Here is a 23,870-nt window from a genome sequence, read left to right as displayed (position 1 = left end):
CCAGCTAACACAGCCAACAACACCAGGATTGGGCTGGGATTGGGGCATTAAAGGAGCAAACCCAGCAGGTGGTCCAGCACGAGTGTCAGACCCAGTACGCCAGCCCCAAATACCACAGAGAAGCAGTGGGCACTCGGTGGGAGCCTGGCTGAGTTGGAGTCTGGCTGCAGAGGAGCAAGGGGCACGGCCCAGCATGCACTGCCCTGAACTCCCTGACTCCCTGAGTCACACTGCAGGCGGCAGTGAACCCTGCATGAGTTCAGCCCCAGGAGGAGCCGCAGGTGATGGCGGGGACCTGCCCGGGGCCGGGCTGTGTGGGAGCGCGAGGAGCAGGCTGTGTCCCGGCCATCGCCTCCTATGCTTCTGCCCTTCCCCGTGTGCTGCAGCAGGGGAGGGGTGCCCAGGTAAGTTCTTTAGTGCTTCCACCCCTTCTTCATGAGCATTTTGTTTTGGAGAGGAGGGCCAGCAGACTCCAGGCTTGCTCCTATGGAGGTCTCAAGCCAAGGTGGTGGGACACCAACCAGCGCTTCTCCCAGTGCAGAGAACATCTTAATCCAAGGATGCCCTCTAGTGCTTGCCCTGCTCCAGCTGGGGCATGGTGCCCAATGCCAGGACTGTGTGGGGACAGAAACACCAGCAGCCACCCAGCCTCAGTGCTGCATTCCCAAACCTCAGCCCCGAAGCCACTGGGGCCAACACTGGGCACAAGGAGGTGACAGCTGGGAGCCGGCCCCTCGCCCCGAAGCGGCCGTCCTCAGGCTGCCCATAGTGCACAGCGCCTATTCTTAGCCCTGGCCGTGGCCCAGCTCAGGATGATTCAAGGGATGGGACGCCATCCCAAAGCGTGACGGGCCAGGAAATGCTTCCCCAATTACCAGCCCATACTGCCTTCTGATTCACACTGCCCCACTTTGAGGCGGGCCGGCAGGTGGGTTGGCCATAGCATGAGCTGCGGGCCGGCACCAAAACTGCTCGACGGAGCCTCACCTTCAAGCACAGCCCCATGGCCCCAGGCAGAGGCACCCAGGGGGCAAAGGGGCACACTCAGGGCTAAGGAAGGAGCCGGTGGCAGTGAGTTGGGCCATCCTTCCATCCCTCCCTCCCAGGCCAAGCGCTCTCGTTGCCGCCCGCCCTTCCTCCCCAGCATCGCGCCGTTTGGTTTTGCTGCCAACACATCCTGTTTATTTAAAAAGGCCCCGGGACGAATCGCACGCTGTACGTGCAAGCAAGAGCCCAATCCCACTCCAAACCCGCAGAGCCGCGCGGTCTCCTTCACTGCTGCTCCATAACACCAAACATCTGCTCACCTCCGACCCCACAGCAGTGGGAGGAGCAGAGCAGTGCCAGCCCCACTGGGAGCCCCCACGCAGCCCCACCGATCCGCCCCACGCAGCAACACGAGGATCGCCCTGCCTGCCTGGCACATCGCGTCCGGGGGACACCCGCTTCCAGGTAGGTCCCACACACCAAAGCTGAGAACGGACCAACTCGCAGCACTGCTCACCACCCCCGGGTCTGGCCGGGGACAAGCAGCGACGAGGAAGAGCTGCGGCTCCTCCCATTCTGCTTCCTCCCTCGGTGGGAGGACGTGGGACGCCGCTCCGCACCTTCACCCTCCCCAGCCCCACAGCACCGTGACGGAGCCACGCGGATCCGGCCGGGAACGCCGTGCCGCCGTCAGCCCCACGGCACCCCAGCCCCGGCACTCACCTCCCCGGCACCCGGCTCACGCTCACGGCCGCTCCCCGCCAGCCCCACCGCCGGCCGCGGGCCCCCGCTCAGCGCCCAGCCATCCGGGCTCACTGTGCCTTACGTTCTCCGGCTCCGAAGGCTTCCTGACGATTTGCATAGTTAAGCCGTAAACTAACCACAACATTCCTCTTATGATTTTGCAATCTGCTGGAATAACGTGGTCGCTCTAAGTCGAGTCGATGAATCATCATCTATAAACCACAGCTCTCGTCACCAGGGCTCTGAGCGCTGGCTGCAGCCGGCGTGATTAATCCGCGAGGATGCCAAGCTTTAACCTACGGTGCAGGGCTATTTATTTTCCAAACTCCAAACCTCCAGAGAACCACTGCTCCTGCCTGCCCCGTCCCCTCCGTGGTGACACTCACACACCGGGCTGCAGCAGGCGAGCGCAGCCACGCGGACACCTCACTGCCCACAGCGCGGCCCGCAACTGTCCGCTGTGCCCGGCCCCGTGCCCAGGGCACCGCTGTCCTCTGACGCCATGGGGGTCCTTGGGGACATCCACCCTCAGCCGGTCCCCAGCCCCATCCTGCTGGGATGGGGACAGGGATGGGAGAGCTTTCAGAGGACCTCTTGCGCCAGTGCTGGGTTTGCTGCCCATGGGATGCCATTTGGCAGTTGGATCACATCACATTTCTGTCACCCCCATGACCACCATCACCGTGCCCTGGGCTCCGACCGAAAGCAACAACAGGCACAGGCTGCCCAGGGAGGTTTGGGGGTCACCACCCCTGGAGGTGTTCCAGAGCCATGGAGATGCGGCACTGAGGGATGCGCTCAGCGGGCACGGTGGGGGTGGGCTGGGGATGGATGTGGGGATCCTTCCCAACCTCAGTGATTCTACGAAAAACCACCACCTCCCATCTGCTCCTCCAGCTGGAAGGAGCGAGCTCCACCCGCACTGCCCGGCACAGAGCTGGGCACACCAGCCCCTTACCCACAAGCACACCCCAGGCACTGCCGCCACCAGCTCTGCACTTTTTACTCAACGCGTTCCCAGCCGTGACCGCGGGCTCTCCCCAGCCATGTCACTGCAGACACTTTGGGCAGAGCTGCCCCCAGCCCCCTCCCCACTGCAGACCCCCGGCCGTGCCTCTCCCACGCCGGGGGCGCCGCTGACTCCCTTCTCCCGCGGGTGACTTCAGATTCGTGGCATTTACGACCTTCTCCAGGGGAGCTGGGGCCGAAGTCACAGCACACAATCAGAGAGCTGCAAATTAAAACCAGCTCGAGATAAGGCGAAGGCAGAAGGCCCTGGAATGCCTGGGGCTGGCTTACCATGTGCATCCTTCCACCCGCTTTTACGCTGGATGCAGAGCACAGGAGGGGTTATAAATACATATACGTATCACGTAAGCGGCTCCCAGAGCCCGAAGCCTCTGATATGACGGCCTGGAACGCCTCAGCCCCTGCTGCCACCCACTGCCACACAGCCCGGCTTCTCACGGCCGCGCACAGCACCCTCTGCTCCTGGGAGAAACCACAAATCCAAACAAGCCGCTGCCAAAACAAGGAGGGGAAGAGGAATGTCTGCTGGCTGCCCCGCTTTGATCGCTCGCGGCCCAGCGCTGGGTTGGATGCTGATGGCTGTGGAAATGAACAAAAACTGGGAGGACAGGCTCACGTCTGATAAGGGAAATGGTAGGGAGCTCAGCGGGGAGCACGGGGCCGCTCTGGGGCCATGCTGCTTCCCCGCTGGGTAACCACAGGACAGCACTGGGGCACGGTGACAATGAAGGACCGGCTGGCAGGCCTTGGCACCGTGGTGATGGGCTGATGGCCGGACACGATGACCTTAGAGATCTTTTCCAACCCTAATGATTCCACGGTTCTATGGCTGGGAGCCTCTCAGCACAACCAAGCCCAGCAGGCACTGATACGTGGGGTCTGGTGGAGGCCCTCCCATGGCACAGTGATCTCATCCAAGCACGGAAGCAATTGTACAGGATCCTGCTCACGCAATCCCTCCTTAACATCACCGAGGGCTTTTCCATAAGTGGAAATGTTTCTTTTCTGGGTCACTGCTGAGTTTTTTGAGAAGTGATTTGACTGCTTGCAAAGGGAAAATGACCCGAGGGGATGAAAGCACAGCACTTGGAAGAGGCGGAGAGCAGCCCCACTCGCTCCCAGGTGGGGAGCACGTGTTTCCTCCTCTCTGTGGTCTGCATGCCATGCTCTGCCCCACTGCCAGGCTCTGCTTCCTGGCTGCACAGTGACCCCCCACCCCTTGGCTCCCTAAAACAGGGGATGGGGCTCACAGCTCCCAGTCAAAAACTGTCATTAAAACAGCTCATCTCAAATCTGTTCCTACCCGAGCCCCACCAGGAGGATGCCATCCCCTTGCAGAGCAGTGGCCCTGATCCCACCATTACTCACGTGAGCATGGGACACTCGCCCCAGGGCCGCATCAACCTGCTGCTGCAGGAACACTGGTCCGAGCATGGGGTGAGCCGGGGGGTCACGTCGCTGTTACACGACTTAAATTACCACTGAGATGTAATTAAGATCAGCAGCTGGTATTCCATGCTGGTGCCACCACAAAGGAGAGTGGCCACGTCCCACCGGCCGGTGCCATCCCCACGTTCCCACTGCTGTCCTTGAATGGCAGCTGCGGGGACCTGAGCAGCAATCTCTACACAGCAACGCATCCTTCGGTTTTCCCAAATATGGCCAACAGAGTTCTCATGTAATCACCCCCAAAACTGCAGCTGGGATTTCAGGAATGTAAGTTTCCACTGTGTTTGCCCACTGAGCTGTCTGGAGGGTGGCAGGGCTTAGGGAAAGCTGTGACGGGGCTGCACCGGGCGCACAATGCACCTCACGTGGCATCACCAGGGATGGGGTTTGGGAGCAAAGGGAACACGGACAGGAAGAGCCTCTGCTACCACCCCTGGGGCAGCAGCAGGCTGACTGCAGCTCATGTGCTGGGGGGGTTCAGGTTGGATTTTAGGAAACATTTCTTTTCAGAAGGCGGTAAAGCATCGGCATGGGCTGCCCAGGGAGGTGGTGGGGTCACCATAGGGATCAACCATAGGGATGTGGCACTGAGGGACGTGGTTGGTGGGCACAGTGGGGGTGGGCTGGAGTTCTACTTGGTGATCTTAGAGGTCTTTTGCAACCTCAGTGATTCTATGACATCTCCAAGAGGACACAGCAGGGCTCCAGCCACCTCCCAGCCCGCGCATACAGGACCAGCACCAGGACGTGGTGCCCACACAGGTTCAGTGTCTCATGGGTCCTTCCCCAGCAGTCCCTGGGGACTCCACCAGCTGCCTCGGCCACCAGCGCTGCTGTCAGACTGCAAACCTGCCTGGAAAACTGAGCCAGAGCCATCCCCTCCAAAAACCCCAATTCAGGAAGATCTGGGGAGTTGTTTTAGGACAGATGTCGTTCCCAAAGAGCTGTGAGAGCTCAGCATGGCCCAGTGCTGGTTTTGGCCATGCCTGCTGCTGATTTATTCCGTAACGGGAACGGCGCTCCCCACACGGGATAATTACACAGACATGAAGTCCCCTTTCCTCCAGCAGGGTTTTGGCACAGCGTTCGCACTGCTCCAGCCGGGCTGAACAGCCTGCCCAACAGCCCAGCCCATGGTGCCAATTGCCAACTTCAGGCCCGGTGTGCCAGTAAAGAACCAGGGCTGTCAGCAGTGGGATGTGCTCAGAAACCCCATGCAGAGCAACGGCAGAGCCCCTGGGAAACACACCTGCAGAGGCACAGCTTTGGTGACAGCATCACCAACATTTATGCTTATTAGCAGACTCTGAGCACCGGATTGGAGCGTTACACCACAATTCAAACTGTTTTTTTTCCCCCAACGCGAAATTACCCACTTGGAAGTTATTCCTTTTAGCACCGATTCCCTCTTTTCAGGGTTAAATGAGGATTATTTTTGGAACCGTTTGCATCTCAGGAAGCCGAATGCTGAGCACAACGATGCCTTGGATGCGTGCCCCTTCCATTCAGTGCCTGCAGAGCCGTGCCTTGCACCGGCAGCCCGTGTGTTTGGTGACAAACTGGAAGCAGAGCCGTGTGAAGTCCCCACTGTTGGCAGGAGGCTCATAGCAGCAAGGAGCAGCTTTATGAGGAATATCCTTTGCCAGGGGACCATCAGCCAGGGAACGAAGGGATTCTCGGGTTTTTTTTAATGTTTTTAATAAGTAGGCCACAATGATCATCTTGACACTAGAGGAGCCTTATTTCTACTGGTAATTATCTCCCCTTTTCTCACAAGCTCCCCACAGCCTCCAAAAGCAAATAAGACCGCCAACCTCTCCATGAGAAACGGCACCAGGCAGCAGTGCGGGGCCACTGGAAACACGACTGTATCTGACCTCACTGCTCCCCTCATCTGATGAAATGCCCATCTCCCCTCCCCAGCAATAAATCAATTACATCTCACCTCTGGCATTTAACCACTTCAGCCCTCACAAAACCACTAAGGTTGCAAAAGACCTCTAAGATCACACAGAGGGTGGTGACGCACTGAACAGGTTGCCCAAGGAGGCTGTGGGTGCCCCATCCCTGGAGGCATTCAGGGCCAGACTGGATGTGGCTCTGGGCAGCCTGGTCTGGTGGTTGGCGACCCTGCACATAGCAGGGGGATTGAAACTCAATGATCACTGTGGTCCTTTTCAACCCAGGCCATTCTATGATTCTATGGCCACCAAGTCAGCTCACCCCCACTGTGCCCACTGACCACATCCCTCAGTGCCGCATCCCCACGGTTCATGAACACCTCTGGGGATGGGGACCCCACCGTCTCCCTGGGCAGACTGTACCAATACCTCACCACTCTTTCAGAGAATAAATTTTCCCTGATTTTCCACATATTCTCACCAGCAGAAGTGACCACGAAGCACACCCAGCACTGGGAACGCGGCGCAATGTCTCCTGAAGGCGCAGCAGGACGGTCAGTGGCCGCAGCGCCCCTCCTGCCAGCCTCCTGTCCCCATACTGTCCCACTACACTCATGTTCCCAAGCCATCCTGACCTCTCTGGCCCCATCGGCCCAACGTCCCCATTCCCGGTGCTGGATCAGACTCATGACAAAGGGCAATCACCCCTACAGCCAGGGACACCTTGGGATGGTTTCAAACACCAAAGCAGGAACAGTACCTGCTGGTGTAGCACAGCGGGTCAGCAGCCACGGGACACAGACCCAGCAATCTCCTCTCCCTCTCCACACTTGCTCCTTGCTCAGCTTAACACTGAAAGCAGAAGGAGCTGTGCTAAACGTCTCCACTGCTAACAAGAAACAAATGTGGCCTCATGTTCTAGTTGCTGTGATCTAACAAAACAGACCCTGGTAAACACTATAAAAATGTACTGGAGGGAACCACCCTGTGTTTGCTGGGAGAGGGACTGGATAATCTAATAGGGTTTTATCCATCTCTAACGTCTCTGAAAAAAAGAAGGGAAAATTGGGCCCCATCCATGACATTCGTCATGTGCTAACTATTCTGATGTCTTAATGCTGCAGAAATCAAACTGGAGCAAGGCTACCTATCTGCCTCCCAATCACGATCTAGACCCAAGTGCTGCTTTTTATGGCCATGAAGCATGAGGAGCTGTTTATGTCATGGTGATATGGGACAGGACAGTTTTTCCATTCCTGTTCCCACGTATCCAGAGATGCCCCGTGCCACACCCTCACTAGGTGGATAGTGGCTCACTTCACCCCGCTGGGGTGGCATGGCCGTGTTGAGTTTCACACGTTGGCCATGGGACCGCACAGGTTCATCCAGTCAGCCCCATGCAACTCCTGATGCGTGGTCACCATGTGCTCCAACCCCTTTTTCCAGCATCTTGGGTTTGCTTTTTTAAGCCACCATGACCTTGGCACGAGGACAGACAAACATCAACTGCCAGAGCACAAACAACTGCCAGAAAACAGCACGTTCTGAAAGGCCACACAGAGCAAACAATCACAGCCCACTGCAGCTCACAACCATGATCTCCATTTGCAGGGGGGAAGGAGCTCTGGGGTGCTCAGCCCTGACCTGGCACTAAGGACACGTGTCACCGCACCTCCTGAGGGACGAGGTTCCCATGCACTCCTCTGCCCTTACCTGGCTTTTCCCACGCCGCCGGTAATTCCTCCTCACGAGGTTCTTGTAGTTCTCATTCTTCTTGGTCAGGTAGTAGTACAGGACGCAGTCTGCCACCGTCTGCAACGACACGGGCAGGTCAGGGAGCGGAAGGCTTTTGGCAGCAGCATTCAGCCCCTGCCATCGCCAGATTCAATGCTTCTGAAGGGCCGCAGCCAGAGCAGCTTCCCTGCGTCACGGCAGAGCTCTGCCTGCCAGCGGAGGGGGACGAGGGACATCGCCCTGTGCTTCCAAGGGACAAAACGGGACCTTTCCCACAGGCGTGCCGAGGCAGAGACGGGGATGCAGAACAACGAGAGCCCTGTGCTCGGAGCAGAGCGCGGGGCCAGCCCGGGGCAGGGGGCAGGGCTGACCCCAGATGACTGTGGCAACTAAAAGCAGAACAAGGAGAGCTGCCTGTCACCCTCTGTTGCGGCGGTGCTACGCACAACCTGCCATGCGGCTGTCAGCAGGCGTTACTTCCAGCCGCTGAGCTGAGCTCGCTGCCTGAGTGCACCCCGAGCCCCATCAAGCTGCAGCTCCCGCGGCTCTGGCTGAGCACTGGGCACACTGGGGAACTGCTATGGCTGGGATGCAACTCTGCTTCTGCCCACAAGTCCTTCCCCTCACAGCGTGGGCACCTGAACTACATTCCCACAGAGGGGTTCAGTGGTTGTGTGAACAGGACCAACCCACAGAGCCCCACATCCCACAGAGCCCCACATCCCCCAGCGCCCGGGCACAGGGCTGCAGTCTCCCCACCCTTGCGCGGAGCAGAACCATTTGCAGCAACAGATTGTAACTTTTAAAGTGTTAATTGGATGCCTTTCTAATCTAGCCCTGATTATACACACACACACGAACACAAAAACTTACAGTCATCTGTTCCAAGGGCTAAGATCACTATTTTTTTTTAATGCAATTTAAAAATCTATTAATTCATTACATTGAGCCATACTTCGCATCTCTCTCCAACTGGATAATAGATGTGTTCTGTATCATAATTACAGCCTGATTTACAAACGAGTACAAATAAAATTAGAAGACATTTTACAGCTTGGAACACAGGCTGGATTGTGAGCATCATCCAAGTCCCACCACTTGCAGCGTTAACAAGTGAGAAAGGCTGAAACGAGCCTGGTGCCTTACAGCACACCCAGCACCACGAGGCTGCTGCCGCAGTGCTGCTTTGGACAGGAAAGCTGAGCTCTTACTAACCATCTCCCCAGGCAGAGAGTCGCATGGTCAGAGTGATTTAAGCTGGAAAGGACCTCTGAGCCCAACCCTCCGAGAGCAAGAGGTTTCCCTGCCTGAACAGACACCATGTGGATGAAACGTGGCATGAGACGGGCAAAGGAGGTGACTACATGGACCACAGAAGCTACGGCTACTTCTTGCTCAGGAGACCACCTGGTCCACCTCCACCCTTCCAGGTTGGGTCCACTCAGGACTTGCCCATATGGCCTGTCCCATAGAAAGCACATGGCCTTGGTCAGAACAGGACCAGAACGTAAAATCAAGGAGAGAGAGCACGAGGCAGGCTGGGGCCATGCAGAAAGCTTACCTTCCTGTCCAGAAAGGAGGCAATCAGGCCAAAGTTCTTTGGGTGCTGCATGAACCTGTGGGAGCAGAGGGACAGGGTGAGTGCAGGCACAAGCCCTGACTCAGCTACCAGCTGGGTGAGAGGCCACTTCCCCGAAGGACCTGTTGATTTAGGAACATATTTGGTGCTGCTCAGCATCCCAGGAAGATGGGAAACTGACATTTAGCCTAACAGTGGAGCTGGGGCTCTGATGGGCTCATGTTCACCGCAGGATGGCAGAGAGCAGGGGGGTGACAGTGCCCAAGAGCTGTCTGTGCTCGACCCCATGGCCACCAAAACATCTCCCAAGGACAGGACGGGCCCTGAGTGGGAGGAGAGGGATGGAACATGGGCAGGACATAGTGAGCAGCTCAACCAAAGTCACTGCTGCAGCACCAAGCTGGACTGATTCCAGCACAGAATGGGGGTTGTGGGTGATGGTGTGAGGTTGGGGGCACGAGTGGAAGTGGAGGACAGCAATGAGAGCACAATGCTCGGGCACTTAACAGAGTGCAGCGTTCAGCATTTTGGATCAAACAATCAAGTGTTTTGAAGAGCAAAACTTATCCAAATATAACACAGACACCCAAGGGAGATCTCCCAAGACATGTGACTGAATAAATAAGAGGATAACAAAGGAGACATCAGTAATGCTAAGCACAAAAATTGTAATAATTTTTTTTTTTTTAACAAGCAGCTGGGCTGTGGGATCACATCACAGATCTTAGGTGCTGTGCTGTACAGGGCAGGAACCAGGGGATGACCAAAGCAGGGGGTTTTCAAGACCATGTTATCAATGGCTCTGAGCCACCTGGGAACAGGGAGAGTAGCAGGGCTGCGATCCTTTGGCCTTGCTTACAGCTCCTGAGTGCCCACCTCCTTCAATTAGTTCTGTGAGAAATTCTTCTCTATTTATGCCTTGTGCTCCACATCACCCACAGTAATGACAGAGAAACCACCGTGCACAGCAGGATGCACGAGCTGGGTGTGGGTTCTCCCAGCCCCATTAGCCAGGCATGGCCCCTCCATTAAAGACAGAGTAATTAGACTTTGCGTCATTTGTGTGCAAGCCTGGGCTGTTTGGAGTGGTGCACTTTAAGGTTAATTAGCAGTGAGGGCTCTCCTCTACAATAGGCTTGGAGTTGGTTTGCTTATTTGCTCTTTTTTGGTCCATCTGGGCAATTCCTTACTTCAGCTGCAAGCAGGAGCTGCCGCGAGCAGGAGAGGGAAGGGGAGGTCCCTGGCACTGAGTGTGAGCACTGCCCTTGTTCACACGGAGGGCTCCCTGGGCTCCTCTGGGAGCCGTGCAGGTGAGCACCTGAACTACACACCACCACTGAGACCTTGTGATTCTGCAACCATCACACAGCACCTCAGCTCAGCGGGCTGCACTGCACAGGTCATATCCCACAGCTCCCAGGGGCTCTACTGGGAGACGTCCGTGGGCTGCACTCACTTTTCCCGGAAGGTCTCCTTCTCCTGCTCGCTCCACATGTTCATCACCTGCCGGTCCTTGTAGACCTTCATGGGGTCGTCCATGAGGCCGTTCATGTTGATGAATTTAATGCGCTGCTGGTCAGCATCATAGAGCATGGGTGGGATGACGGCGAGCTGGCGCATCTGCTTCTCCAGGTTCTGCAGGGAAAGCAGAGAGAACAGTTGGTCAGCAGCACGGCCCCGAGGGGACCCACGGGGACAGATGTTTGAGAGGGAAGGACAGGTGGAGGAACAGGAGAATTGAAAAGCAAGCACTAGGCAGCTTTATTGCTAGGGTAATTGTAAGCGAAATGCTGAACGAGGCTATCGCCATCAGCCAGGAAGCAATTAATCTTACATTTTGAAATAAAAGGCTTTAAGATACCATGTGGAAATGCCTGACTTAAGGAAAATAGCTCCTGCCCACAATGGGAGAGAAGTCAAAGCAGCAGAGGCACAGGGAGCAGCCCCCCAACCCAGTGCCATGTGGAGGCCCGGTCCCCTCTAACTGCCCAGCATCAGAGCTGAAAGCTTTCTGGAAGGGGGACAAGGACACTGCCCACGTAGCACCTGGCTGCTCTGGACACCCCGGGGGGTGTTATCTCATCATGGGAGGACAGAGGCACAGCCCAGGGCCAAAGCACTGACTCTGACGAACGCAGAAAGCCCTGGCTGAAAGCTGATGTTCTCGGCCACGGCTGGGTGACGGAGGCTCTCCCCTCCCAAGTGAAGCCATTCACTGCAGCTCGCCTCCGTGCCAAGAGAGTGGAACCCTTGTGAAACCAGATCCAACTGAAGCCAAGGTCATGGGGATGTTTCAAGATGAATGGAGCACTCCCAGAAGATGTGGGCCAACTGGCTCACGTACAAACCATTCATTCCATAGGATTCCCCAGTGTCAGGCTGCACAGCCCATTCAAAACAAAGCGAAACAGAAAAACTTCTCCACACGCCAGCCAGGGCACCAGCCCTCTTCGCTTCCCACTCTCTTGGCTTCCTTGGAGCGGAACGAGGGGTGAAGAGAAGGAGGAAGGAGAAAACTGGTCTCACCTCTTGCTCTGAGAGCCCATCGATGATCTCCGACACCTCGTGCTCACTGCGCGCAGCCGACATGGAGAGCCCTCCGCTGCCCCTCTGTCCTACCCTGCTGGGAAAGGGCAATGGGACACTCAGGAACTGATGCTCCACACTCCGTGACACAAAGCACGGCTCTCACTGTCCTTTGCTCCTTACCTGTGCTGGCAGCCACCTCTGCGTCGCTACAACACAAGGACATTACACACCCAACCATACCCTCCCACTGTATTTTCTCATGCTCACTTCATCACACAATGGTGATGGCAACGTGTCTGTGCTAGCACTGACCAATCAGTGCCATGCCATCACAGCTGGTGTGCAAATGCTGTAGGAACATGTAAATAAAAAGCACCCATTGGCATCTATCCCCGCTCCAGCATCACCACACACCACAGCCACATGTCCCAAGGAAAGCAAACTTTCCTTATGGAGCAGGTACACGTTTAAAACATTTGTCAGTTCCATTTCTCCCCTTCTCTTCATGATAAAATAAAGCCTCCAAAGAGGAATGTTTCACACATCCAGCTGCTTGCAGGGCACTAGTCAGGGATGACGGACACAGGACAAGGCAGACATTGCTGTGGAGTCTGCTCCCTTCTCTATAGCCCCCCTATAGAAAAGAAGGGGACACTCTTCAGCAGAGTCTGTTGTGATAGGACAAGGGGAAATGGCTTCAAATTAAGGACAGGAGATTGAGATTGGGCATAAGGAAGAAGTTTTTACACTGAGGGTGTTGAGGTACTGCACAGGGTGCCCAGAGAGGTGGTGATGGAGCTGTGGGTGTCCCTGTGCACTGCGGGCAGTGGGACCAGACGCCCTTTGGGGGCCCCTTCCAACTCAAACGGCTCTATGGCTCTGCACACACCAGGTGTCTCTGGGCTCAGATGGGAAGGATGGCAAGTTCTCAGCAAGAAGGGTGGGAACTGTCATCCAAAATCCAGGCAGAAAGCCCTCTAACCCCAATGTGGTGTCAGAAAGCAGTACTCCCTTATTCGTCACAATACATACCAGGCAATGTGACAATCAGGTGTGTGCTCTCAGAGTTTAAGTTCTGCATTTAAACAGTTAACACATGCATATGCAATACACTAGCATATTCCTTTTTTTCCCAAGGGCTCATTAACATATACTAATATCCTTCTGGGCATATGTAGTAGAAGCCTATGGTAGTCTTCGACCACTTAACTTTCTCCTCATTCTTCCATCATCAGCTTCATCACAGTGACTTTTGGCCAACCTTTAGCTGCTTTTCCCCAGTTTGGCAAATTTCCATTGCTTGTTACACCACAGTGAGCAACTCTCTTTCTAAGTGCACTACAACCCAAAGCTATATATGTGAAATCCAAGGAATAGGTCCTTGCACCTGGTGGATGCAAAGATAAAAGCAGTCTATTGTGACTCCAGTGCTCCTGTGAAGTAGGATTGTTGAGAAAAACAAGGCTGTTCACACATTAAGGCACAGCTAAACTCAAAAGTTTTAGAACAAGTGCTCATTGACTCCTTTTGGAAACTAACAGATTGGTCCTTAAACTAAAACACTGATCCCTATTGCTAAAGCAGCCTGTATCGGGATCACAACATGGCATCTCCTCCTGGCAGGAAACAACGTGACCTCAGATGTGCTTTACATATGAGGCAGAAAACAGACGGGGGTGGCAGATAGGAGGCAGCTCTGTCAGTGAGACACTGCTCCTTTCAGTGCCCGCAGCCAGTCCTACAGCCTCTGCAGACGTTCCTTCCCTGTGCCCATGCTCCATCAGAGCACGGGTGTGTTTTAAGCACACCGTGTACGTCTCCACTTGAGCCCAGCAATGAGGAACCAATTAGTGCCGTCCCACTCAGGTGGCCACAAGGAGGGAGCTGCCCCAGGAATTCAGCAGCAGAGGAGCGGGCAGCCGCATTCCTGACATTCTTCCTCCTCTGACGGAGCTGAGCTGGGCCGCCGGGGGCAGACAGCAGCCAGGGACTCTGCTGGCTCCTGCGCTCAGTGCGTCTGCTGGTCATCCAACTCGAAGGGGAGAGATGGGACTGATGGCCACGCAGGTCCGTTCCTCCCACCGACCAACCCCACACCCATCAACAAACAAAAGAGAAAGGCTGTCCGCTACGGGCTCAGCCCCGTCCTACCGCTTCTCCTCTAACCTCTGCATGCGCTCTTGCAGTTCCCGCTGCTTCCGGATCTCAGGGAATTGCTTCTCATAGTATTCCCGCACTTTGCTCTCCTTGGCACGGCGCCGGGGGTTATTTTCAATGCGCTCCACTTTCTTTTCCCAGGCCTCCATCAGCTGGTCATAGCGCTGGCAGAACTTCTGTTCCTGGAAGGGCAGAGCGAGAGGGAGCTCAGCGCTGCGCCTGGGCAGGGCAGCTCCCCGAAGCCCTTCCCGACGGCTGGCTGTGCTCAGCGTGAGTCACGGCGCTTCCAGAAACGTGGTTTGTAGGGCATGGGCACGCTGCGGGGTCTGGGACCAACCCAAGAGCAAATAGTCAGTACAACCCACTGGGTGCCCTCGGGCTTTTCTATTCCAATCCAACGCCTCTGGTACTACAAGGACTGCCGCCCAGCACGGCAGCGCACACCCACCTCCCTTCTGCCATCCTCCAACATCCAAAGGACCAGAGGAACTCCTCTGTAGCTACAACCACAGGTTGCTGCCCCACTAACAGGAGCAGAGCACACCTCAGCAGGCGCACGGAGAGCTCGGACACACCACAGCCTGCTGTTACCAAAGTCCTGAGTGCAGCCACTCGTGGGGATTCGCTCCCAGGGACGCTGTGCTCAGGCTCACCCCACGGGCTGGAGCTTTAGGAAGGAAAAGCTTTCAAACGTGTGCAGAACCCTCCTGCTGCAGGCGGGGACACAGTGAGATTCCACGGCCCTGAAGGATTAGCTCTCAGATGCTAATGTGCGGTTTCATGCTATTACCAACAGCGTTGCTGGGATGCAGCACGTGCTCTGCGTGGCCCTATCATTACTGCCATTATCAGAGCTCACGGGATGCTTTCCACATTAGCATCACTTCCGAACACTTAAAACACTGCAGGTGGGTTGGAGCCCTGAAAACGTCCGAGGTGCTGCAGTGCAGGGCAAGGAGCAGCGAGGGACAGATCCCACCTACATGGGACCCTCAGTTCTTCAGGGAATGAGGCTGGGGGAAGTAATTAAGCGCTTTCAAAACTGATTAACGCTAAACCCCTGGTGTTGCTGTATGCAGGGGCACAGCACAGCTCAGTGACACAAGAGATCCCGCTCAGCCCTCACATGAACGCAACCAGTGGGGATTTTAAGGTTTCACTCTGAGTGAAGTCAATGCCTTCCAGGCCCCAAAGCAGGAACTGAAAGCAGATGGAGCTCTGCAAAGCAATCAGCGGCAAAGCCCGGGCTGCTCCGCTCACCCCGCAGTGCCACTCTGAGGCTGGGCTGGTTCCAGCAGCGGGCAGCACTCTGCTGGCATGTCAGCCACTGCAGCACGGCGGTGACTTCCCAGCTTGGCTCGTCGTGCCACCAGCCCCTCCGTCACACCAGATCTTATGGAAAGCCAAACGAGAGCCGACACGTGCAGCTAAAAGCAGCAGAGTAGTAACGCCGCCGTAGCACTGAAGCAGCTCGCAGGCGGTGCTGAGCCCCGGCCCTCTGCAGCCCACGCTCCCACAGCTCTGGGAATAGAGCAGCAGCTTGGTGGGGAGGAGAAGGCAACAGAAGGAGCCAGTCCAACTCCTGTGCACCCGCACTGTTCTGTTCCCCTGCTTGATGGAGAGAAACGTCTCACGGCCAGAACCGCTCCCTTGGTACCCTTCCCTCCCTGCAGCATCACCCCTTGACGGCAACTAGAAAGCGCTACCAGGCAGGCTGGTGCAGCGGGAGGGATTCCTGCAGGCTCCTCGTGGGGAGCGGAACCTGTGGGGCTGCCTCAGCCCTGCCCGGGGCACCCCAGCGCACAGAGGGCAGGAGCCAGGAAGGAGGGCTGGCACAGAGACAGCTCTGCTAAAAATAGGGGCTGCTACAAAACAGGCAGAAAAATAGCTAAGCAGACCCATTTTGCAAACAGAATCAGCAAATGCATTCACTTTGCAAAATCAGCAACCTTCTGTTGCCTATTTTGTAGAACAGGCAAAATGCTTCCCTAAACTGAAAAATCCCCTTTCAAGGGCACTGAATCAACCGGCTGGCAGAAATTCACCTATTTTGCATGACAAGCGACTTTACTGCGAGCCGTATTTTAGGAGCCGTGCCCTTGCAGCCCAGTGAAACCTTTTCCCAGCTCCTGGATATGCACAGCAGAGCAGCTCGTTCTGAGTTCAGCACAGTAACCGGTCGTTTCCACCAGAAAACAGCTCCTGTTTGGTTCCCTTCTGGCTCCCACAAACCACAGGACACTGAGCTCAGCACACACAGCAGGACTGGGGACCTCTGCTTTACGCCCGGGGGAGATATGGGAAAGCAAAGGCAGTGCACCAGGCAAAGCACCGGGCACATCTCTGCTGGAAAACTTCCTTTTCTTTCTGACATAATGAATTAGGCTGCTTTATACTTCCACAATAAGGTGTAGGGGAATCACTCACCCACTGCTTGCGAGCATGATTTCTCCTCTTAAAGTACAAAATTAACTTCTTCCGCATTGCCTGGTTTCTGTAAAAGAAAAAAGATGAGATCCCATTAAGGAGCCAGCTAAAACTCAGCGCCTGGCTGCCACGGAACACAGAGGGGTTCACAGAGCAGCTTCCACCTCAACCCGGAGCCGCAGCACCCCCAGCACGGCGGCTGCAGGCGCTGAGCCCAGCAGGGCTGCGGCAGGGCTCCATCTCCTGACCTCTGCGCCTACCGCAGCTGCAAGGAAGCAGGCAGGAAAGCCCAGCTGTGTGCAGAACGGTCCTGAGGAGTGAAACCAGCCCCAGAACCGCAGCCGGCCCGGCCCTGCCCAGCCACTCTCAGCTGCTGCTCCCTTTGACTTTTTCAAGAAAGCACGAAATAACCTTTCAGAAGAGAAAGCAGCAGGATGCTGGGAAGGCTGCACAGCTCTGTGTGAGCCCGATGGCTGCGGGTGTTCCTGTTACAGCAAGCAAGTTTCTAGGTGAAAGGTAGAGGCCAGGAACGAGGGAGTTTCCTTAAGTCCTTCATCCTGATTAGCGGCCGAGCCACAGAGTGCCATTACCGACCAGCCCAGCGGTGTTGCACGGGGCAGAACCACACAGGCACCTTCTGTGGGATGTAGCAAAATGGAAGCGATCCCTCACCACTTCCTCAGATCCGCTGCTTCACACCCCTGGAAACACACCCTCCTCCCCCACAGACCCCAACCCCACACGGCCCCAAACGGGGCAGTGGGTGCAGCTCCCCTGGCAGAGCCCCGGCTTAATGCAGGGACGCAGAATGTCACAGGAAGCATTCAACCTTCACACTTCAATTCTCAGTCCTGGTAACACTGTTCAGACCTGGAAACCTTCTGCTTGCCCCTCAGCTACCAAAGGTGCCAATCACACGTGGAGTCTCTGCACGCTGTGCTGCACCTCCACTCCCTTTGACTCTGATGCACAAGCAGACCTTGTTTGCCAGGTGGGGCCATACTAAGTGGGCAGCGGAGAACTCCCACTCACGGCTGGAACAGGCTCCGGGCTGCCCAGCTCCAGGGTTGGGGTATGCAGCCCCCCAGGCTCTCGGTTACCAGCAGCAACAGCACCGCAGACCCCACAGGTGTGCTCCTGGGCCCTGCAGATCACACACCGGGATCCACACACAGCGAGGTTCTGAGCAGGGGCTTGGACATCAGACTGTGTCTTCTGATTCCATTTCAGAAACCAAAGGGGCACTGATCGGCACAGGGGACTGAGGGGAACGAATAAATCGGTGTGTGGGGCACATGCAGCCTTTGCTCTTTTTTTTTTTTGGCGGTATGTTTACAAAGGGCCCACTGTTGTTCCGGGCTGCACAGCAAAGATCAGAAGCTGTCTCATTAGACACATTAACAAATATCACTGCCAAAGGCTTCTCCCTGCTGGATCACACAATGCCGCTCTCTTTCGTCTCTGTCCATGTGGCACATCCACCGAGGAGCCGCAGAGCAGCTTGGCAGGCTGAGCCAACTTCACCACTCAGCTCTGAGCAAACAGCCCATAACAATCAGGGGCACTGAGGCAGGAGCTGCAGCCTGTGGGGGAGGGCATGGGAAGCAGGGCTGGGTGCTGTGCCCAGCACTCCCCCAGCACCCACAGGCAGCCCAGCAGCACCCATCGCCCGCTCCTGAGCCCACCCGAGGGCACTGCTCCCAGCTGAGCCCCGGGTCCTTGGCTCCCTTTCTGCCCAGTGAGAGCTCTCCATCTCCAGCGCTGCGGGTGCTGCAGCGGGCAGCCCTCCTTCCATCCACAGATTGTGTTCCAGGGCATCGGTTCTGTGCTAGTGAGCTCCAACAGGAGGCTGTGCCCAAAAGACACATTCCCATTGTTTGCTTGTTTACCCCAGTTCAAATGGAAACTCTGCTGGAGAGATGCTAATGGCGGTAACTTCAGCACAGCTCAGATGGGTGCACTTTGGCTGACATGGTTCAGCTAGAATCCATCAGTGGGAGTGCTCCTGGGGAAGGATTTGGCCCTGGAAAGGGCAGCTCAGCTCAATCAATACCTGTCCACGCAGGAGCGATGTGGGGCTTTGGCACAAAGCTCATCAGCAGAGGGGAGAGCAAACGAGAGAAGAAAACGAAAAGCTCTTACACAGCTGATGCATTGCCTTGAGTTCTGCATCATGGTTGACCTTGAAAGTGCAAATACAGGCAAAGATTTAATGGCTCTGCAGCTGCAAGAATCAGGAATGCCTTGAAAGCCTGTGTGTGTTTACCACTGCGAAGGCTGAAGTAATCAGAGTGAAAGGATTACAAACAACAACAACCCCCTGCTAAGAACCCTAAATGTTTTTCCCACTATCTTGTTGGTTTTTTTTTTTTTTTTGCATAAGGTCAACCTTTCAAAGGTTAATAAAATCCTGGTAAATAAAAATAGGCTTCACAGTTTATCTTGCTACACGTGCTGCTGTTACTTAGAAACCATTTGCAGAGAGGTTAACTTGGGCCACTTGTCTCAGAAGCACACGCTGTGCCCCCCGGGCACATCAAGCAGCAGCATGGAATTCCTGCAGCACCGGGAAGGCAGGGGCTGCCTGCTGCCGTCCTGCACAGGCGCCCAGTGAGGAGCAGCACGACGGAACGGTCACTCCGGCAAAGTGCCAGCAGTCCTCCAGCAGCCCAGTGGGAGCTGATCCAGCTGCCTGCATCCTTCATCTCCCCACCTGGGCACACAGTAAAGCATCCCAGCTGGAGACCTGGCTGGCCTGGAGGAGCCAAGCAGCCCGCAGGCAGAGCAGGGAGGCTCCTTACATAAAGCAACAGTGACTCTCGGGGGCAGTTTCAAGTACTGCTGTGCTGCAGGAGATGCTCACGTCACACACGGGTAGGGCTGTAGCACGTGGGATGAGCGGAGCTGGGACGGATGGACATGTGGCTGCTGGAAGCTGGGGGTGGGGGGGGTTCTTCATTCTTTGGGCACCCAGGGTGGCAGCAGCACTCGGAGGCACATCGCCTACTTTGGGACTGGGTGGATGAACACAGCCGGTCCCCAGCACCCTGACCTGGAACAGGGTGAGCCCAAGCTCAGGTGCTAAGAGGGTCCCTGGGACGGCCCCCCAGTGCTGCCCCACAAGCAGCAGCAGGCAGAAGCAAGCAGAGGCTCAACAAGTTGAACAACCCAGAGGTCTGAGCGTCACCTGGCAGCAGGAAGCACGATCCAACTAGCTGTAATTCGGGGTGTGACTGTGAGGACTGCACGTCCTCACATACCTCATCCTCACCGCACTGACCTTGCTCATAGGTCCCACACCTGAGCACGGGGCTCAGAGCCATCTCTCAACCACCAAGCACCAAAGCAACATCACCTCCCACCCAGAGCAAAGCGAAGGGCCGCCACCGCTTCCACCTGAACCACCTCGGCACAAGGTTGCCGCTGGTTTTTGGCTTTCACAATGCAGCCAGTCAAGGAGAGAAGCTGTAACTTTGACTTCTGAGATACTTGGCTGGGCTCCACGTGAACTGCTTGGCTGTGGTCCTCCTGCAGTAAGGACGCACGCATGCGTGCCGGTGTGGTGCATAGGTAGGTGCGGGCGCTGCCAAGGGCTGGGATAAGGCTCCTGAGGACACAAAGGGCCGATGCACTGCGGCACACCTGGCCCTGCTCGCCTGCAGAGACCTTAGGCCAGAACAGGACGAGATGAAAGGAAGTTTGCTGTTTGATCACAACTAATCACAGGTATTTAATTACGCAGGAACGTCTTTCATCAAACAGCCAGAGCAAACAAAGCAGGGATCGAGCCTGCAAAGAGCGGTGGGGAGGAGGCCACCAGCAGCTGGCAAAGCCATTGCAGGGCGAGATTTATCACGTAGGAAAGGGATGGGAATGGAGGAGCCTCCTGGCAGCTGGAACCAAACAACGCTGCCAGCGGGACTGCGAGCACAGCACGCCTGTCTGCCTGCCACCGAGGTGCTCCCTGCCTCCTGGCAGCAGTTACACACACAGCCAGGGTTCGTAGCGTTAGGTTGGGAATCGGTACCCATCCTCTTCAGCACTCATAAGCTCAGCAGCATCGTGAGACAAAGCAAGTGCAGAAGCACTTCTGGCCGTCAGGTGGGCTCATGGCCTCTGCGCCCCCTGGGAGCTGTACTGATGCTGTGAGCCCAAGCATCTCACCACAGTCCCAGCAAAACCAGCCTGTGGTCTTGGTTAGAGAAACAAGCAGAAGGCTGCAGTGCATCTCCATCGCTTAGAAATTCATCACAAGGCATTACTTCTGCCCTAGCGTGTGCAAATAGAGAATAAAAGAGATGAGGAACCTTGAATGGGATGAGCAGGGAGCTGCCAGGTGAATTTCTAATGAGGAAAATGTCTACAAGCCGTAATAAAAAGACCTGAAAGAGAATGCATTAGTAATGACAGGGTTTGGAGGAGCATTTGTGCTACATGTCAGGTTTCTACGATGAATTCAGAGGCAATCCAATGCTACTAAACCTCCTAAACAGTCAGTAATGAAAAGATGACTTAAATTTGCCGAAGTGACAAGTGATTTGGAAAGCTGTACTTAGCAGCAGATTTTCAGAAGAAAGCTGCTCTGCTCTTTTGGGAAAAGGGGGAGAGGCAATTCAAAACAAAAATGCGTTCAGAAGCCCCTAAACCCCCCTGAAAACCCAAAGATTCAGGTTCTGCATAGGCTTTCCCTCCCCAGAAAAGCGTGCTTTTTCAAGGCTGAGAAGCTTCTATTCTGCTTTCAAACCCAAATCTCACAGACCAATTTCAACACGACTGCTTTATGAAGGGGAGGAGAGTCCTCTGGGGCTGTTCTTCATGGCTGACCGGGCAGGAATCTGCCGCAGCCAAACGAAGGCCCCCTCTGAGAATCCCTGCCCAGGTAGGCAGCAGGTAATGGATCCTGCTCTGTGAGCAGCACCGTGCCACTGCTCGAACGCTTTGCAGAGAGATGGTTAATGCCTTTTGTGGCAGGAGAACACGCAGGATCCCTGCTGAGGTGGGGAGCACAGCTCTCACCTGGCACAGCACTGCAGTGAAGAAACAGAGCAGATTCTGCTCAACTAGGACAGGATTTGGTGTCCTCCGTGTTTGCTGCTGCATTTCAGACCATCATAGGATGGCGTAGGTTGGAAGGGACCTTAAAGATCACCCAGTCGCACTGCCTGCCATGGGCTGGCTGCCCAGCCATCCCCATCAGTATAAGCTCCCTAAGTGCTGCCTGGTGCTGATGGAGCAGCAGCACCCTTCCCCAGCAGTGCACACAGGACACCAGCCCGGCACAGGGAGGTCAGCAACCTGCCACAAACCGCTCGGCTGTGCCGTCCATCCCGCAGCAGCTGCAGCACACAGCAGCAACCACGTCTGCCTGGAGCTCCTGGGTGAACCGAGGGGACCCGAGCAGCCGGGCAGCAGAGCACAGCGAGGCCGTTAAATGGGACTTAAAAGCCTTTGGAAACTGCAGACACTGGAATGAACTGGGGCATGAAATTAATTCTAACTGTACTGAATAGCAGACAGGCCATAAAGCTCCATGAAAATAAGAGAGCAGGAACATTTTTGGAAGAGCAGGAAATCTTCCCGTAAGTCCCCAGTCAGCTCTATCAGCACAAGTGACTCATTCCAGCTGAAGGCAGAGCAAACAAGCAGGAGGGATTAAAGCAGTGTTGCAACGCAGAGTGTCACTGCAGAGAAATCGAGGAATCCTGGCGTTGCGATGTAAAAATGCCCTCCCACTGATGTGCAAACTGAGAAAAAAAATCCTGCATAGGAAAAGTTGGGGGGGGAAAAAAAAAAAGAAAAAAGGCATCTGTGAGTAGAATGAGCCCAACCGCCCTCCTGTGCCCTGCACAAGGCTCACACCCAGCACAGACACGAGGCAGGACAGGACGCACTGTAGCTACGCATCCCTGCAGGTGGCACAACACAGTGTGGACCCCGGACCCCCGGGATGGGCTCTCAGGCAGAAGCAGCAGCATCTGGAGCCCAGAGAGCTGCAGGGCCTTTCCCTGACCTACATCAGTAAATGCACCCAGCTGGCATCGATAACGAGCTGAGCACAGCTAATTGCAGGGCTCTGCCAGGAGGAGATGGCGGCTTTTCATTAAAATGTGTGGTTTCCTTCCCATATTTTGTAGCATTAATCAGCAGAACTGCCTGCCTCAGCCTCCCCCTGGGTTACCTCCGGGGGCTCAGGGCAGCCCCACACCCTGAGGCTCTGCTCCAGTCCCACAGCTCCTTCCCAGTGCCCTCCTGTGTGCCCACCTTGCATGCAGGAACAAAGCACAGGAAACGATTCAAATCACGGGAAAATGTGATTGTGGAACTACAAATATCGGCAGGGGAAGAGCAAGCAGGTGAAGTACCAGGAGCTCCTTTAACTCGCTGTTTCAAGGACAAAGCTCCCATTTACTCGGAATGCCCCCCCAGGCCCAGCCCACCAGCAGCACGTGGAGGGGCACTGGGGACCCCACAGCCCCTGCACGCGGCCCCGGCAGCACACAGAACAGCAGGAGCCCGTTAACTCTTCCCCTCTAATTCCCCCAGCATCAATTAACAGGCTGCTGAAATGCAAAAGATTATTAACGTTGGTTAATAGATTCTTAAAGATGATTATCAGCAGCTGACCGAGCCCGTATCAAAACAGACTCGAGCCACTACTGGCTCCCTCTGGCCAGACAGGAGTTCCAGACCTGGTCTGACCATTCCCACTTCCAACAACAATCACAATTACCACTGCTCTCACTGCCTATTTTATTTCTTCTACCTTTAGGAAGTCACTGTGGTTATTAAATGCAAGTTGATGATTAAATCACGGATCAGGTGATAAGCCATAAATTACATGATTAATGAGACTCGTAAGTATCTCTGAAACAACCAATTGCTGTCAGACATTCAAGAGGTGCTTCACAAAAATCGAATGGTAATCGCAACTTTCCACTTCCCTCCTGCTCCCTGCATGCAAACACACACACGCACACCGCTGGCCGACTTCAGATGTGTGAAACACACCCAACAAAGCCCCACACACCCACACACTCCCGGATGCCGGCAGCCCCCAGGGAAGCGGAGCAGCCCTGCAGCACCACACAGAGCTGCACTCCCTGCAGCTCCAATGGGGAATCACGGTAGGAAACGGGGACCGGGAGCAAGCAAGCATCCCCTGCTGCAGCCTAACGCACAACCTGACATTTCAAATAGCCTTTATTGCCACGTACTTACATTTTAATGTTTTCATGGTATTGCCTGGTGTCTGAAGGCTGGTTGTATAACGGCTGAAATAAATAAGAAAAATGAAGGCATAAATGGGTACGGTCTGACATTTAGAAACTTCAACC

At 55.4% G+C, this 23,870-nt stretch overlaps 1 protein-coding gene across 15 annotated transcripts in view; it reads right to left on the bottom strand.

The window, feature by feature from the left end:
• NCOR2 (nuclear receptor corepressor 2) overlaps positions 1–23,870 on the bottom strand; it is a 165,353-nt gene that overhangs the window by 49,816 nt on the left and 91,667 nt on the right. For 7 of the 15 annotated variants that reach the window (XM_015275620.4, XM_040648356.2, XM_040648354.2 and 4 more), the window contains 7 exons: positions 23,755–23,807; positions 16,537–16,603; positions 14,104–14,291; positions 11,950–12,046; positions 10,880–11,058; positions 9,406–9,460; positions 7,824–7,922 (listed from right to left, as the gene is read on the bottom strand). In XM_015275620.4, the coding sequence (XP_015131106.1) occupies positions 7,824–7,922; positions 9,406–9,460; positions 10,880–11,058; positions 11,950–12,046; positions 14,104–14,291; positions 16,537–16,603; positions 23,755–23,807 (738 nt within the window). The remainder of the gene's footprint in view (positions 1–7,823; positions 7,923–9,405; positions 9,461–10,879; positions 11,059–11,949; positions 12,047–14,103; positions 14,292–16,536; positions 16,604–23,754; positions 23,808–23,870) is intronic. The other 8 variants (XM_040648360.2, XM_040648359.2, XM_040648358.2 and 5 more) reach the window with 3 other exon arrangements.

The sequence above is a fragment of the Gallus gallus genome, chromosome 15 (genome assembly GCF_016699485.2).
Source record: "Gallus gallus isolate bGalGal1 chromosome 15, bGalGal1.mat.broiler.GRCg7b, whole genome shotgun sequence".
NCBI classification, from domain to species: domain Eukaryota; kingdom Metazoa; phylum Chordata; class Aves; order Galliformes; family Phasianidae; genus Gallus; species Gallus gallus.
This window is presented reverse-complemented; position numbering and strand designations above follow the sequence as displayed.